Below are 17,759 nucleotides of genomic sequence, written 5' to 3'. Positions count from 1 at the left end.
ATAGACATATTAAAATGTTAATCTTCAGATCTACTTACTAACATTATATTTGCTCACCTTTCATAATATACTTCTATAAATGTTTTAGAAGTTTTTTAAAAACCCTGTCATAGTCAAGATTAAACTAAAAAGTTGTGTTTGATAAAATCAAGAAACTGGTACTGATATTTGGGAAATAAAAACAAAACATACAGAATTTTTTGTTAAACCTAGCCACTCTGAAAATCAAAACAAATGAACATCAGGGATTTGGAATAATGTTGAATTCTGAGAGAATTACCTGCACTACTGACACTGGGACCACTAAATCACAAGAATTCCCCACCATTGGAGACCCAAGAAGATGGATGTCTTCTCAACTCCACTCCACATGAGCACTGAACCATGGCTTATGCCAGCTTTCTGCAGGACCTGCACCTGGCTTAAGCTCATTCAAAAAAAGATGAAACAGCAGGATCATGGAAACCTTTCAATCCCATTATTATTTATTTATTTATTTATTTTTGAGATGGAGTTTCACTCTTGTTGCCCAGGCTGGAGTGCAATGGTGCGATCTTTCCTCACCACAAACTCCACTTCCTGGGTTCAAGCAATTCTCCTGCCTCAGCCTCCCGAGTAGCTGGGATTACAGGCATGCACCACCACGTCCGGCTAATTTTGTATTTTTAGCAGAGACAGGGTTTCTCCATGTTGGTCAGGCTGGTCTCAAACTCCCAACCTCAGGTGATCTGCCTGCCTTGGTCTCCTAAAGTGCTGGGATTACAGGGATGTGCCACCAAGCCCAGCTAATTTTGTCTTTTTAGTAGAGAAGGGGTTTCTCCATGTTGGTCAGGCTGGCTCGAACTCCCCACCTCAGGTGATCCACCCACCTCGGCCTCCCAAAGTGCTGAGATTACAGGCATGAGCCACCACCCCTAGCCGCAATCTCATTATTTATACAAACTTCCTCTGCTATCCAAAGGAGGAAAAATAGGAGTCGAGAAAAAATTTGGATTTGATTAGAAGAGAATAAATTATTAAACTTTAAGTAAATGAGTTATCTTAAAAACGCAGAATTAGGGAATCAGAATAAGTTGTTATCACTAATTCATGCAGCTCTGAGTTTGATATCTGTTGTAATTATGAAATATCATGCCAATCACATTCAAGTATTTTTCCTTTTAAAGTAGACTATAGAGACTGGGAAAGCAGCAGTACTATTATCTGTCTTATTATTCTAGTATTCTTAGCATATGACATGCTGCAAACATGCAAAACACATATTTGTTGAATGAATGAATGAGGGAATGAATGAATGAATAAAATAATGAGTTTGAAATTAATGAAAAGCCAAAGGGTATTTAAAAATTACCTAAAATATATTCATTGAGACCTTTGTTTACACCCCATCTACCTATCACCAGCACTCTTAAGTGATTTTCGTCAAATAAACAACATTTTTATAGTCTCTAGGTTAAATTAAAATTTAAAAATAAAACAGATATAGATATCTTTGTCTGAGAATCAAAATGTAGCTTGAGTTTACACCCAATTTTTGTTTATATATAATATTAGATATCATCTTACCTCCTTTATCTTTGCATATCCCTTTGCTGGGATTTTAAGAATTTCACAATCGTCTTCTGTCACCACCGAGAACATCTGTGTTTCCGATTCAATCTGAGGTATAACTTCCAGAGTCCCAAAGGTACTCCATTTGCTAAGCTGTAAAAATACCAGAGACAATTTAATGTTTATTACCACTCATCAACATAAAAATGCCAGTGAAGGATTGGATTGTAGGTCAAGCTTTCATTCTATGAAAGAGGGGGTTCTAAACTGTCTTTGCATGGACGGCTCCTACTACTTCTGCTCAACGTCACTTCCCAAGGCAAGAGAAATGGCCATTCTTTTTCACCGACATGAAGAAAATAACATAAAAAATCTTCTGTTTTATTCAGTGATTTAAAGTGCCTATTAGAGCGCTTGGAATATAGCAGCCATTCAATAAATAGTAGTTGAAAGAATGAAGAAATATTGTACACTTATATATATGATCTTGTTTGTTTTATTATCACATGTTGGTAGTATTCAGTAATAACAAAAATGAATAAAATGTTACACAGCATATAAACCATTAATATATATTTATGGATGATTGCTTAATTTAATATGTAAACGATAAATATTAGGCATGGAAAAATGTTACTACTAGAATATATGTCATGAGTTATTAGGTTATAATGATATTATATATAGTTACACAGAGAACCTACATTTATATTTACCCGGGAAAAAGTGGAGGGCATGTAAAGGATAAGGAGCATATTTTTATGAGAGGCTGAGGAGCTTCTTAGGGAAAACATCAGGTCGATATGCCTATCTAAGATGATATGGGAAAACTTCTATTTTTCAGCTTCCAATCCATAGACTATTTTTCTTTTTAACTAAATGCATAACTGAGCTCGAATCTGCAAGTCCAAATATATAGAGGAAATTTAAAATGTCAAACAGTCACAGCTGAGGCCAAGGTGGGCCAGAGTCCTATCAAACCCGAATAAGGTCCTGAAGAGCTGAGTTCTGAGGCTTGTTGTACATGTAGGAAGAGGAGATGGGACTAAGAGCCATGCAAGATGAGAGCCTGGAATTGCGCCTCCTTGCCTAAAGTCTAGGAACTTGGAGGATTGCCCCAGTTGTGAAGTGGGGACAGGAAGAACTACATCCAGTACTTTATGAAAGCCACATAGAAGCTGGCTATCTAGCCATGAAACAGGACAGAATTGTTAGAAAATCAAGAACCTAGGTCTGCAACTTGAATGAGTACAGAGCATACACTTAGGCATACTAGAAGACCCAAAGCTGAAAAATCAATAAAAAGCCTAGTACACAACTAGTAAAACTCTTAGGATCCAGGAAGGTATTATACAAACTTAACCTTATGTATAATTTCAGAGAGAAAGGAACTCCCACAGAGAGCAATCCTTGCTGATGACAAAATCATAACAAAAAAAATTACAAGCCACACAAATGAATAAACCCCATAAAGGGAAGTCCATGAAGAAGGAGAAAAAAAAATTGAACAACCTAAAAGAAACTACAAATATTTAAAATATGTAGACTATAAAAATCAGAAAATGACATGATGGAAGCAAAAAAGAGGTATTTTGGAAAAGAACAAAATAAAACTTCTGTAAATAATGGTCACAATAATTTGTAGATGAAAGATAGTTTAAAAAAGAATTCATTACATGGATAATATACAAGAAAATAATCTGGAATAAAATATAGAAGAAATGGAAATAAGAAGGGGGTTGTAATAGCTACAGAAGATAGATGGAGACCATTTAGCATATATCTAATAGAAACTCTAGAAGAAACTGAAAAGAACGGGAAAACGGTGATACATAAGTGATAATGGCTGCAAGTTTTCCAGAGCTGAGGGAAGAAGTGAGTTGTCCAAACCAACACACAAGAACACACAAAACTGAAAGATGCATTTGCTTTTAGATTCCTGCCCAGAATTTGGTATATTCTCCTAATCTTTCTCCTCTGCTAGATCTCCTGTTTACAATCTCATTAGCTATCAATAATTTCAAGCAGATATTGTCCACTTACATTTTTTCAATTTATCTATTATTTTAGGGCATTAGTTGTAATTACCTAATAAGCCATTATAAAAGCAAAAATCCTCCATGACTTTGAATAATATTTTTAAGGATTTCTTTCTCAATTAATTAAAAAATATCATCAGACTCCCTAATATTAATAATTAGGAAATTGTAAAACTTCCAATACCCCTTACACACCCAATTATTTTAGTTGAATTATTTTTTAAAATATTAATATTTATAATTTTCCATTTTGTTCTGTAAATATGGTTATCTTAAAAGTGCTCAGGAAAAATAACTTTCAACCTAGAATTCTTTATTTACTTGAAATAGCAATTTAGAGTAAGAGTAAAGAATCAAGATTATAATTTTAGACATTATATGAAACAAATGACTAAAAGATGAATTTCAGCTAGAACAATACTGAATCCAAAATGGAGGGCAAATAATTAGCCAAAAACATTTTAAATGTAAATAGCATTATTGATATATAATAATTTTTAAATGACTAATATGGTACTTTTTTAAAATAAGAGAGATTTAAATTGCTTTCAAATATTAACTCAGAAGAGACAAGCAGAAAGTTAGAATTAAAATATTTGAGTATCTTTCTTGAGCTGGGAAAGAAAAATATTGTATAGGTTTCCTTCAAATTACAAGTTTAATTATATACAAGTTGAAAAAAGTACAATGACAAAAAAATAAAGCAATGAAGTGAGAGATATTTCCTACAAAAATGTCAAATACAAAGAATAATACCTCAAATATCTAATAAACATCTATAATTTGACTTAAGAGAAAATAACCAAAACAAATAGTAATTGAAAAATACCAAAAATATTTTTAGAAGAAAAACTATTTCCAGAAGAAATGAACCAAATGACTCACACACAAAAGAAACCTGCTCAATCTCAGTAGGAGACAGAAAATTGTAATTAATGTCATAATGCCATATGGTTTTTATCCACCCGATTGAAAATATTAAAGTCCTCCAACCTATGGGATTAGGAAGATAACTTTCATTTATAACTCTGGAAACTGTAAAAACCTTTAAAAATGAGAAATTATGTGGCAATATCTATTAAACTAACAAATGTGTGCAGTGTCTTACCCAGAAACCCATCTCCTAAGAATTTACCTTGTAGAAATAAATACATTTTAAGGAATTCAACCAAGTCCAAGTTTTAATATACTGGTAAAAATTAGTTACATCTATATATCTTAGCCTGGAAGAATTCTGACGAAAAAAATAGTAGATAGTATATTAAAAATGGTTTTTTACAAAATGAACAGTTACAAAAAGAGTAATCCATATGTGTATGTAATTGTTTAAATGCCAGTGTCAATTCAGAGGAAGATGTGCAAGCGTACATGTCAGGCTGATACGGTTCATATGTTCAGGGGATAGTGATGGAGCTAAAATGGCAGAATATTTATTAAAATTTCCTCCAACCTCCTTGTATTTGTTTCAATGGCCATAAAAAGTATGTATTACATTTGTAAATTTTAGGCACTTATTAAAGAAATTTAAAACGTGACTTTGAAACAGAATGCTGACTCCACCCTACTGGGTGCAGCACACCAACATGGCACATGTATACATATGTAACAAACCCGCACGTTGTGCACATGTACCCTAAAACTTAAGGTATAATTTAAAAGAAAAAACAGAATGCTGAGTTATCTTCCATACATGTGTAATTTGTTTTGGTACCTTTAAAAATATACATAAAATATCTAAATGATATATAGCAGATGATTACAGTTGTTATATCTGAAAACGGCAGGTAATAATCATGGTCTACTTTATATTCTGTATTTTCTGAATTTTTAATAAATATAGCAGTTTTTAAATCGGACAACACTATAGCTCAGTCTCTCTCAATTTTCTTGAAAATATCATTTATTTCATTTATTAAGGCTACATAGATAATCCTATTCTGGGGGGGATAGTTAGCAGAGTTGCACAGACGGAACAGTTTCTCATACTTGTAAATTCTCGTGTTATTTTACTGAAAAATAAATTGATAACTAAGTTTATTGAGAAATGATGTATTCTCACACTTTTTTTTTCAACTTCTATAATAGTACATAACCCGAACAATCTCCCTCTGAATAAGAGTTGGTAAATCTATAAATCTTTCTTTTGAATAAAGTCATAATGATGAGATTTGTTCTAAACTGCATTTTATAAAAATAAAATTTCCTGAAAAACAGAAGTATTTCATAGGTATAATTTTTGTCCTTATTTTTTCCATTGCTTTTAGCTTCCAGGCATTTACACATTAAATAAGATCTGTAAGTAAAATTAGAGCTACTATTTTTAAATAGTAGCTTGCTCTAAACTTTGCACAACATGTTTTTTCTTAAGGGGCTGAAGAAATGGACAAAAAAAACCCACAAAGATCAGGCACTCATAATCTAGTCAATAGATGAACTTCTTCTTGAACTTCTAATATATTATTCCATAGTTCTTGATTCTTTGTACATCTATTTTTCTTGAATGAGTTTCTATAGCTTTAATTATATCCTCAAAGTTGTCTAAGTCTCCAAACAAGAGTAATAAGCACTGCTCCAGATTGAAAAAAATTTTTTCTCCAAAGATTTAGACTCTAATGGCCTTTATAAAAAGTGCATTCTCAAAACCAAACCATGATAAGAAAAGAATAGAAAGATATTGCATTTTATAATATTTCACATGCTTAGGGAGAATGTGGGACTATATGCTGATATCTGGAAGGTAAAGTAGGAACTAATTGAATGTGAGGACAATCTGATTGGGACCTAATGCATTCCATTGGCTGAGGGATGGGTCTGTATGCTTAAATAGAAATTTTCCAGATAAATGTATTCCAAACCTGTATGCTGAATCAAAGAGGAATACATTTTCAATTATAGAAAAAAAATTATCTTTCAGGATAATATGAATATGCACTTTCTAAGTAAAACCTACAAATCAAATCAGTTTGTAAATGTAGCCAATAAATTTCTCTTTAAAAGTTGGCTAATCATGGCTTCCTATTATGTCCCTCATACATATATTTATACATATATAAATATATTATTTTTCAATCCTTGCCTGAGAAGTGGAAAAGGTAATATAAAGCATTTCCTTTTATCTGTGGTTTCACTACACAGATATAGTTATATATTTATAAATATATATTTATGTTATATAGCATTTATAAATATATTTAAATATATAAACATATATATAATCTCTATATAAAACATAAACATATTTACCTATACATTTTGAGGTAACAATTTTTAGTGCATATACATTTCATACTCATTATGAAATATCTTTATTTTTAATGATGCTCTTGCAATAAAATCTACTTTGCCTACTATAGTACAGCTACTTTGGCCTTCTGGTTAGTATAATCTGGTTTATCTGTTATTTTACTTTGCAACTTTCTGTATCCTTCCAATAAGGTGGGTAATCAAACAGGGTATTGCTTTATGCAATATGATAATCTTTGTTTTTTAATGAAAGTATTTAGTCTGTTTATATTTAATGTATATTTGTTTTTAAATCTGCCATCTTAATATTTGCTATTTTTCTATTTCTTTGTGTCAGTTCCTACTTATTGCTAAATTTTGAACTAATCAAATATTTTTTCTATATTTTATGTTCTCTTTTAACTTATGTATTCTTTTATTATCATTTTGTTGATTGGTCTAGTTATTACCAATGCATCCTTGTCTTGTTAAAGTGTACCCTAAATTACAGTGTCCCTCATTACACATGGAAGATACATTCCAGACTGTTTTTGCACGCAGAAATTGCAGATAATACTGAATCGTATATGTGTTTTTTTTCTTTACATATGGTATCTATGATAAAGTTTACTTTATAAATTAGGCACAATAAGAGATTAACAAAAATAACTATTAATTAAATAGAAAAATTATAAATTTAGAAAAAAAATTAAACATAATGGAATTTTCAGACCAAAGTTGACCTCAGGTTACTGAAACTGGAAAGTGAAACCACAGATAAGAAGGAAGTGCTATATTGCCTTTACCACTTTTCAGAAAGGCAAGGATAGAAAAAATTTTTTACACTATTCTCTTGCTGTTTTTGCTATTGCTGATGTATTTTATTTCTATATACATGTAGGAACTTCACAGGGAATAATATAGATTTATACAGTCAGCTAATATTTAGATTTATCCACATATTCACCAAGAAGTTTCTTTGTTCTTCAGTTCTTTCTACATTCCTGTACTTGAATTTTGGATAACTTTGTTTCTGCCAAAATTTGTCTCCTGACCATTCCTTTTACTGTAACTTTGCTTGCAATGAGATCTTTCTTTACTGTTTGTCTGAATACAACGTTATTTTGCCTTCATTTAAAAAGATGGTTTTACTGGTTATAAAAGTCTAGGTTGGAAGTTACTTTTTTTCCTGAATGCTTTAAAAATATGTTATTGTTCTCTGGCATTCATTATTTGTTAAGAGTTCATTAAAATTAACCTTGGAGTATGTTTCTTTTATGTCTACTTTGACTTTTAACTATCTTTGGTTTATATTAGTTTAATTTTTATGTGTCTAGTTGTGGTTGTCTCACTTGTAATTCATACAGCAACTTAAATCTGTTATTAGATGTCTTTCCACAGTCAGAAAAAAATTTCAATCAGTACTGCTTCAGGCAGGACTAAATATTGTATCTACTGTATTTCTTATTTATCCTTTTGTTGGGCTTTTAATTGCATACTTATCAGAATTTTTCATTTCTCATATCTAACTTATGTTCTTTTCTATCATTCATCTTTTTTCTTCTTCATATTTACTTATGATATGTTCTACTAATCAATTTTCCAATTAAGTAACTCTCTTCTGCAGTGTCGAATCTGCTAATAACTACATCTATTGAGTTATTAATTTCATTTTACATTTTTAAGTTATGAAGCTTCCATTTTCTTATTTATTGTTCACAATTCTAGTTTCTTTCATTGTCAGATATGATCTTAAAAATGTTATTATTGTTATTGTTAACTAATAGCTCCAATATCTAAATTACCTGTGTGTTTGTTTCTACTGATTTTTTATTGTTTGTTAAAAATGTCGTCTTGTATTTTGACATTCCTGGTAACTTTTTAGTCATTGCTGGATGTTGTGTATGAAAACCAATGATTGTTCTAGATACGTCATCTTTCTCTGACGTGCTTTATTTTTCTCACAGTCAATTAGTATAGGAGCAGACTAAATGGCCTCAATCAATAACTGAGGTATTTTGAGACTGGTTTTCAGTCTTTAGGACAGTGCTTTGGTTCTCGGTTTCAATTGGTAGACTGACATATTTTTCAGAACCTCTTATACTTGACAGACCCAGGACTCCTAATTTCTGTCTATAAAATACATGAGACTGGTGAAAGTTCTACTTCTTAAATTTGTAGCTACATATTACTCCAATTCTATGATGGTTCATTTTATGTGTCAATTTGACTGGATCATGGGGTATCCAGATATTTGGCCAAATATTTTTCTGGATGTTTCTCTGGAGATGTCTTCGGATGAGTTCTGATTTAAATTGGTAAAGATTAACATTTAGATACATAGACTGAGTAAATCAGATTGCCCTCCATACTGTGGGTGGGTCTTATCCAAAAAGTTAAAGGCCCGTATAGCATAAAAGGCTGACCTTCCCCTGAGTAAGATGGAATTATCCTCCCTGACAGCTTGAGAACAGATACATTTGCTCTTTCTGGCTCTATAGCAGTTTTCAGCCATCATACTCAAACTTGGACATCACCTCTGCAGAGTTTGGACTTGCCAGCCTCCATAATTACATGAGCTAATTCCTTATAATAAATCTATACACATACATATACACATATGTGTGTGTGTGTGTGTGTATATATATATATATATATGACCCATCATGATTCAGCACTTTCATAAATGTAAGAAGGAATTATTGAACAGTTAATTCAACCAGATGTATATTTCCAAAAAAATTTAATATTATTCAAGCTCCCTTTTCTCTGGTTCCCTTTTCTCAGTATCTTGGCCCCTCAAGGCCTGACTGCCTGGGTAGACTAAACTCAGATTCATGGTGCTCTGGCATTCTAAGGTTCCTATAAGTTCTATTCACTATTTTCTGCTCATTTGTTTCTCCTTATGATGCTTGCAAGTTGTTGGATGTGTCTAAGGAAAAGCAGCAGGAAATGTCTGGCTCAAAATAATGTATTTCCCTTCTTTCTTGAATTATAGTCACTCTAATCTTGGTTCCCTTGATTGCTCTTCAAAACCTTCAAACTGTTATTAATTTGGTGTTACATTCAGCTTTTATAGTTGTTCTCAGCAAGGGGATTGGTCTGACGCAAGCTACTTCACCAAGGTATAAAGCAGACTGACATTCAATAGATTGAAGCAACTGAGCTTCTTTTAAACAAGATCTACTTCTGTTTCTCCATTTCTGTTGTTTGGACTATTTTTTCTCACTTTCCCTTATCAACACATTATGAAGTGAGGAACAAAATTATTCAGAACAAGCAACCAGACCATGGCATCCAAGCCTTTTCTCATAAAGGTGGAGATTCTGGAAAAGTAAACCAAAAATTTCTACATAAATTATTGCTTGTAATAGGAAAAACAGTCCTAAAGAGACTGATTCTCATTTTGATATTTTTTCCCTTAAATAAAATAAAAACTGAAAGAAGGATCAAGATGACAGCATCTTAATAGAAGGAAGGCATTGGTAACATCCAAGTAAAAATAATTTCTACATATAGATATGCAGACATTAATTGTAGGTGATAAGCAAGCCAACTAATATCAATGTATTAGTAACAGAGACTCTCCAATGCTTATACTATTTATATGTATTAGATAGTAATGAGAGTAATGAATTTATCATTGATTCCTACTTTGTAGGTTATATTTGTCATATGTGTTGTCATTTTTAAAACTTATTTGTCAATTAAATTATTTCAAAAATCTTTTAAAGAGCTATACACTTACTACTTTATAAAAAGATAAGACTGCAAGAAAAGAAGTGGATCAGCAAAAAATAACGATATTCATGATAAAGTAACTGGAGAACTTATAGAAAACAAGTTACTGGGATGAATGTCATATTACTCACAACATAAAGTCTCCTGAACAGCTCAGGCTGCCTCCTATTAGTCCAAGAGCACAGTTTGGCTGATGACCATGAACTGAATCTCAAGTGGATCTCAAGCACTCCTATTTGCATTGGTTTGTTGTTATTTTGAATTTGTTTCAGAGAAACAAAACCTTCAGCATTGACTGGAACAACAGTCTCCCTTTTCTGTTCAGGTAGATTTGGGCTTCTTTTTAATTGTAAAGAGGCACAACCTTTCTTCTTCCTATGTGCCCAGTTAGTTATTAACTAAATTCCAACAGTCACCCATCATGATTCAGCACTTTCATGAATTTCAGTAGGAATTACTGAATATTTAATTGAACCAGATATATATTTTAAAAATTAAACCAATTAATAAAATAATTTGAGCTATATTTCATAATTTTCTAAACATTATTGGTTCTCAGTATTGCTGTTACTGTACTACTGTTATATAATCAGTACTACAGTACTACTATTATTTGAAATTTTAAAATTTTCCTATTAGTAGGGGAAATTGATCTGTCTGATATATAAGAGTAACATCATTCAGTCACTAGAAATAATTATTTCAGCATACCATTTGGTAGAAATGCCCCTCCATACTTGGATGTTACACTGTAAAAAATCTAACTATAAGCATATTAACAATTTTTGGAAGAGCGAACACTAAGAACTAAAAATATTTCTGTGTTATAATGTGAAATTTAGTGTTAATTAAAGAAGTTGTTAGTGTCTAATTTAAATAATCATAAATTTTTTAAAGTTAGCACATAAGGTTTATTAAAACTTAATGGAGTGTACATTTAAATGCATACTTTATATGTATTCATACACAAGTGCTCACCACATGTTCACTAGCTATTGAAGTTATAAAACACTTTGGCCTAATGGATTACCATCATTCATTTGTTATATGCTTTATCCATGTATAAACTGACTGCTCTGATACGATCTGAATTTTGTATAAAAGATGATACATTTTGGGAGCTTAATATCACAGACTTTTTCTTATAATTAACTAGAAACATTGCTCCTGTCTTATTCAAAAGAAAACATTTCTCCCACATAACACTAAATTCAATTGCTCACATTTTCATTTACTCTGAATTTAATATAGTCTTATAAAGAAGATTCAGTTGAATAAGCTGAGATATAAACTGAAATAACTGTGTCAGCCTAACTTCAATGTGAAAATAATTTAAAATTTTTCAATGTGGCATTTAGTTATTCATTGATACATATTAGATGTACATATTTTTCAGATACATGTGATGATTTCATACATTTATATAATCAAATCAGAGTAATTGGGATATCCATCACTTTAAATATTTATTTTTTATCTAGGATCATTCTAATTATTCCCTGCTAACTATTTTGAAATGTGCAATCTATTAATGTTAACTATAATCTTCCTACTGATCAAACACCAGGTCTTATTTCTTCTAAGTGTGTATTTGTACCCATTAATCAACCTCTCTTCACCACACATCACCCCCACCCTTCTTGGCCTCTGAAAACCACCAGGCTACATTTTATCTTTATGAGATTCACTCTTTCAGCTCCCACATGTGACTAAGAACATGTGATACTTGTCTTTCTGCGCTTGGATTACTTTACGTTACACAATCACCTCCATTTCCAACCACACTGTTGCAGTTGACATTTTATTTTTTTATGGCTGATTAACATTCCATTGTGTATATATACCACATTTTCTTTATTCATTCATCCATTGATGGACACTTAGGTTGCTTCTGTATCTTGGCTACTGTGAATAGTGCTGCAATAAGCATAGGAGTGTGGATATCCCTTTGATAGATTAATTTCTTTTCTTTTAGGTAAATACCCAGTAGTAGAACTGCAGGATCATATGTTAGTTTTATTTCTAGTTATTTGAGGAACCTCTATACAGTTTTCCATAGTGGCTACACTAATTTACATTCTCATCAACAGTGTACAAGGGTTTTTCTTTCTCCACATCCTCAACAGCATCTGTTGTTCTCTGAATTTTTGATAAAAGCCATTCTAACAAGAGGAACCTCAGAAATTACACAAACCCACAGAAGTTGATTAACATTCTCCTGATATTAATTACATATCTACAACTGTCTGATCTTTGACAAACCTGATAAAAACAAGAAATGGGGAAATGATTCCCTATTTAATAAATGGTGCTGGGAAAACTGGCTAGCCATATGTAGAAAGCTGAAACTGGATCCCTTCCTTACATCTTATAGAAAAAATTAATTCAAGATGGATTAAAGACTTAAATGTTAGATCTAAAACCATAAAAACCCTAGAAGAAAACCTAGGCAATACCATTCAGGACAGAGGCATGGGCAAGGACTTCATGACTAAAACACCAAAGGCAATGGCAACAAAAGACAAAATTGACAAGTGGGATCTAATTAAACTAAAGAGCTTCTGCATAGCAGAAGAAACTACCATCAGAGTGAACAGGCAACCTACAGAATGGGAGAAAATTTTTGCAATCTATGCATCTGACAAAGGGCTGATATCCAGAATCTACAATTAACTCAAACAAATTTACAAGAAAAAAATGAACAACCCCATCAACATGTGGGCGAAGGATATGAACAGACACTTCTCAAAAGAAGACATTTATGCAGCCAACAGACACAGGAAAAAATGCTCATCATCACTGGCCATCAGAGAAATGCAAATCAAACCCACAATGAGATACCATCTCACACCAGTTAGAATGGCCATCATTAAAAAAGTCAGGAAACAACAGGTGCTGGAGAGGATGTGGAGAAATAGGAACACTTTTACACTGTTGGTGGGACTATAAACTAGTTCAACCATTGTGGAAGTCAGTGTGGCGATTCCTCAGGGATCTAGAACTAGAAATACCATTTGACCCAGCCATCCCATTACTGGGCATATACCCAAAGGATTATAAATCATGCTGCTATAAAGACACATGCACACGTATGTTTATTGCGGCACTATTCACAATAGCAAAGACTTGGAACCAACCCAAATGTCCAACAGTGATGGACTGGATTAAGAAAATGTGGCACGTATACACCATGGAATACTATGCAGCCATAAAAAATGATGAGTACCATCGTTCTCAGCAAACTATCGCAAGGACAAAAAACCAAACACCGCATGTTCTCACTCATAGGTGGGAATTTAACAAAGAGAACACATGGACACAGGAAGGGGAACATCACACACAGGACCTGTTGTGGGGTGGCAGGGAGAGGGGAGGGAAAGCATTAGGAGATATACCTAATGTTAAGTGATGAGTTAATGGGTGCAGCACACCAACATGGCACATGTATACATATGTAACAAACCTGCACCTTGTGCACATGTACCCTAGAACTTAAAGTATAATAAAAATAAAAAAAAAGAACAAATAAAAACAAAAAAATATAATTAAAAAAATAAAATAAAATACTTTTTAATACTCAACGTAAATAGTGATATTTTATGTAATATATGGTATAAAACAGTATACTAAGATTTGATATTTGTGAAGTGTAAAGTACCTTAAAATTATAGTATTAGATTTTTAAAAATTGATTAATTTCCTCTTGTTGTATCTTCTCTATTGCCTGCTAATGTTTTACATTTAATTTTCTTTGGTCTTGGAAATTCCATTTCCAGGCTTGTTATATTTGTATGTTGAGTATAAGTAAAATATATTATCCATTAAGCTCTTTTAGGAGTAAAGTACCAAAGATTAGGAATTTTGTTTGCCTTGGCAAAATTTCATGGTCCTGCTCTAAATAATTTTTGGTTTATATTCTACTAATAATAGAAGAATAACAGACCTGTGTTCGTTGGATGACATATTATTCTATGTGAATATAATGTAAACACTTGGAAAAAAACAATTACTTACCTAAGTTTACTGAAAATAATTTTGTTCGTGATTGTGTGTATTTATTTACGTGTTGGCTGAGTAACATCTTAGTCACCTCTTTAAGGAACCAAAGCCAGCCAGCATGTGTTGATTTCGAATAATGTATTCAGCTAGATGTACATGTTGCCCAGTTCAAATTATGCATACTGAGTTCTAAAGGTGGGCAAAAACAATTCATTTAAAAATTATCTGAAAAAAAAAGCTTAAAAATTGAAATATGTTTCAACTGCTAGTGTTATATACAAACATGCATGGTTTTCACACAAGCTTATAAGGAGAAATAAATTGTAGTCATCATAGTTGACAAGGACACTAAAGTTGACAAGGACACTAAACATTATTTTTAATTGGAAGAATGATGATCAAGGTTGAAACCACTATATATAATATCATCATGATTTTGATCATTGTTTCCAGGTGACATCTTACAAGGAACACATATAAAAGGAGCTCCACTAACCCTAGGAAGTTTCTCCTCAGCTCTCTAATCTGGGTCTGCTGCTCCAACTTCTTGCTCCCACAATGAACTGCGCTTACTTTAGTCACTCTATTCATAGCATTAAACTGAAGCTATCAGACGCATTTCCACTCATTCCCACTCCATCATCATCTCCACTACAGAAACTATTTTGTATTAATCGACAAATGAATACATAATAGAAGTTCAAACTGTCTATAAAAGTGAACCGATCATAAGGAAGATACCAGAATACAACTGCTTAACAGAACAGACAAGGATCTTTTAAAGTGTTTACATTTTTTGGATGCCTAAGGGGTAAATTTTCATAATAATTTATCTCAAGTAGCAGAACCAAGCTAAAAGTTTATAATTCCTTCCTTAGACTAGGAATTCTTCAAAGCAGGCATATTAGTCAGGGTTCTCCGGAAAAACAGAACCAGGAGCACTGATGTCTGAAGGGCTGGAGATGTATGTCTTAGCTCAAACAGAAAGAGCAAATTTACCTTTTCTCTGCCTTTTTGTTTCATTCAGATTATCAGTAGATTGGATGTTGGCCGCCCACATTGGTGAAGGTGATCTTCTTTACTCAGTCTATTTATTTAAATGCTAATCTCTTCTAAAATAACCCTTACAGACACACCTAGAAAAAACAATTCACCAGCTATCTCTGCATCCCTTAGTTCAGTCAAATTGACACATAAAATTAACCATCGCATCAGAAAAGAAACCTGTAATTAAAAAGTAATTCTATCAAAGGAGGAAAGCTTATACTGAAACCTAATCTTATGTTTTTGACATTCTGCTTCTAGGTTTTATATTTTGACATCTAATAAAAACATAATGTTGAACCATTATTTATATTGTGTTTTTTGTTTTGTTTTGTTTGTGTGTTTGAGACAGGGTCTCAGTCTGTCACCCAGGCTGGAGTGCAGTAGCATGATCCAGGCTCACTGCAGCCCCAACTTCCTGGGTTCAAGTGATCCTCCTGCCTCAGCCCTCAAATCAAAGTAGCTGGGACTACAGGCATGCACCACCATGTCAGGCTAATTTTTGTATTTTTTTTTTTTGTAAAGACAGAGTTTTGCCATGTTGGCCAGACTAGTCTTGAACTCCTGAGCTCAAGCGATCTTCCTGTCTCAGCCTCCCGAAGTGCTAGGATTATAGGTGTGAGCCTCTGCACCTGGCCTATGTTGCATTTTAACAAGGAACTTACTAGAAACGGTTAAAGCAAACTAAATATGACCCGAGAAGGACTCTGTACTACTAAATTTGAGTCCCTGTGGATGAATTGTAACCTAGCTTAATAGTCAGACAAGACTGAAAACCTAACTTAGAAGTAGGCACCTGTAACAATAACAGAGTCTTGGCCAATCCCAATGGCCATAATTTAACCACCCATAGACTGCTAAGTGTTCAAATTCTGTTCAAATATGGCAAATGCCAACTTGTAACCAATCCAGCTGTTTCTGTACCTCACTGCCGATTTATGTATGTTATTTCTCTCTTTTTTTTTTTTTGGTCTATAAATAAAAATTCTTCCACCATGTGGCTGGGCTGGAGTCTCTGTGAATCTACTGTGATTCTGGGGCCGGCTGATTTGTGAATGGTTCATTGCTCAATTAAACTCCTTTAAATTTAATTCAGCTGAAGTTTTTCTTTTATCAGATGGTGTCAGAAGTGGGATCCAAAGTAAAGCTTCTAGCAACCCCCAGGAGCACTGAGCTGGCAAGGTACCTACAGGACCCATTTGTGTCCATTGATCTCTCAGAGCAGCTGGGAATCATTGGTAAGTTCCCTTTCAGATTTTGGAGCTCCACAGATTTGTGTTTTGAGCTCTCTGAGTTTCTTTGAGCAAATTTCTTACCCAAACTGGGTTTGCAAGTCATGAGAGAAACTGGACTGGGTCTGGGAACAAACTGTATCTGGGAATTAACTGTCTTGAATTTAGTTAGAGGTCTTTTACATCTGACTGGGTCAGAAAGGGACTGGTAGTAAGCAGTAATATTGCAGGGCTTACAAAATTTGGCTTTAAAAAATTCACAGGGATTTTTGTCTTCTATCCCTTTGTGTCATTTTTCTTGCATGATTAGGTAGGAAAAAATCATAGACTACGTTAATCAAGACAACCTGAGAGTAAAGCCAATATTTTAGATAAAAAATGGGATCCTTAATTTTTGGAAAACTGAGTTCCTCCTGGCTTATATATTAGGCCTGGGAGGCAGTAAAGTCTTACAGAAATGACAAAATCTTACTAAAGATAACTTACATAGAACATTCCAAATGAACAACAACACAGTATAAAAAAAGAAACAGATTTTCTTCTGTGTTGTGGGTTGGCCTCCATGGCTATGGTATGGTGAGCTGGGTCACTAGGGCTGCTCAAGGAAAGAAAACCCAGAAACCTGGCATCCTGGCAAAAGGGTACGAGTTTCTTACCAGTCAGATTTCTGGCTTTTCCCTCTGTGTGAAAACCAGTTGAATGAATGGTAAAAATCACTTTATCATCTCCCCTGTAAAGTTTTGATTAATGCAAAAAAGAATTCTGAGGCTAGTCTTAAGCTGTAGTAAATCTGGTGCATTTTGTGCTATGAATTGGTTTTTCTGTGTCGAGGAGTACCTTAGGAAAAAATACGGGCTTAGGTCCCCATAAGCTCACTGCTCAAGATGACCCAGCAAGATGGTCACTAACAAACTTTGCTGCAGGTCTCTGA

The 17,759-nt window shown here is 33.2% G+C and overlaps 1 protein-coding gene across 7 annotated transcripts in view; it reads right to left on the bottom strand.

The window, feature by feature from the left end:
• The window catches only part of CNBD1 (cyclic nucleotide binding domain containing 1), a 757,690-nt gene that overhangs the window by 339,814 nt on the left and 400,117 nt on the right, over positions 1–17,759 (bottom strand). For all 7 annotated transcript variants that reach the window (XM_055286700.2, XM_055286699.2, XM_055286698.2 and 4 more), the window contains exon 7: positions 1,567–1,704. In XM_055286700.2, the coding sequence (XP_055142675.1) occupies positions 1,567–1,704 (138 nt within the window). The remainder of the gene's footprint in view (positions 1–1,566; positions 1,705–17,759) is intronic.

This window comes from Symphalangus syndactylus, chromosome 7 (genome assembly GCF_028878055.3).
Source record: "Symphalangus syndactylus isolate Jambi chromosome 7, NHGRI_mSymSyn1-v2.1_pri, whole genome shotgun sequence".
In the NCBI taxonomy this organism is placed as follows: Eukaryota; Metazoa; Chordata; class Mammalia; order Primates; family Hylobatidae; genus Symphalangus; species Symphalangus syndactylus.
The sequence above is the reverse complement of the archived record's forward strand: the minus strand, read 5'-3'. Positions and strand labels throughout refer to the sequence as shown.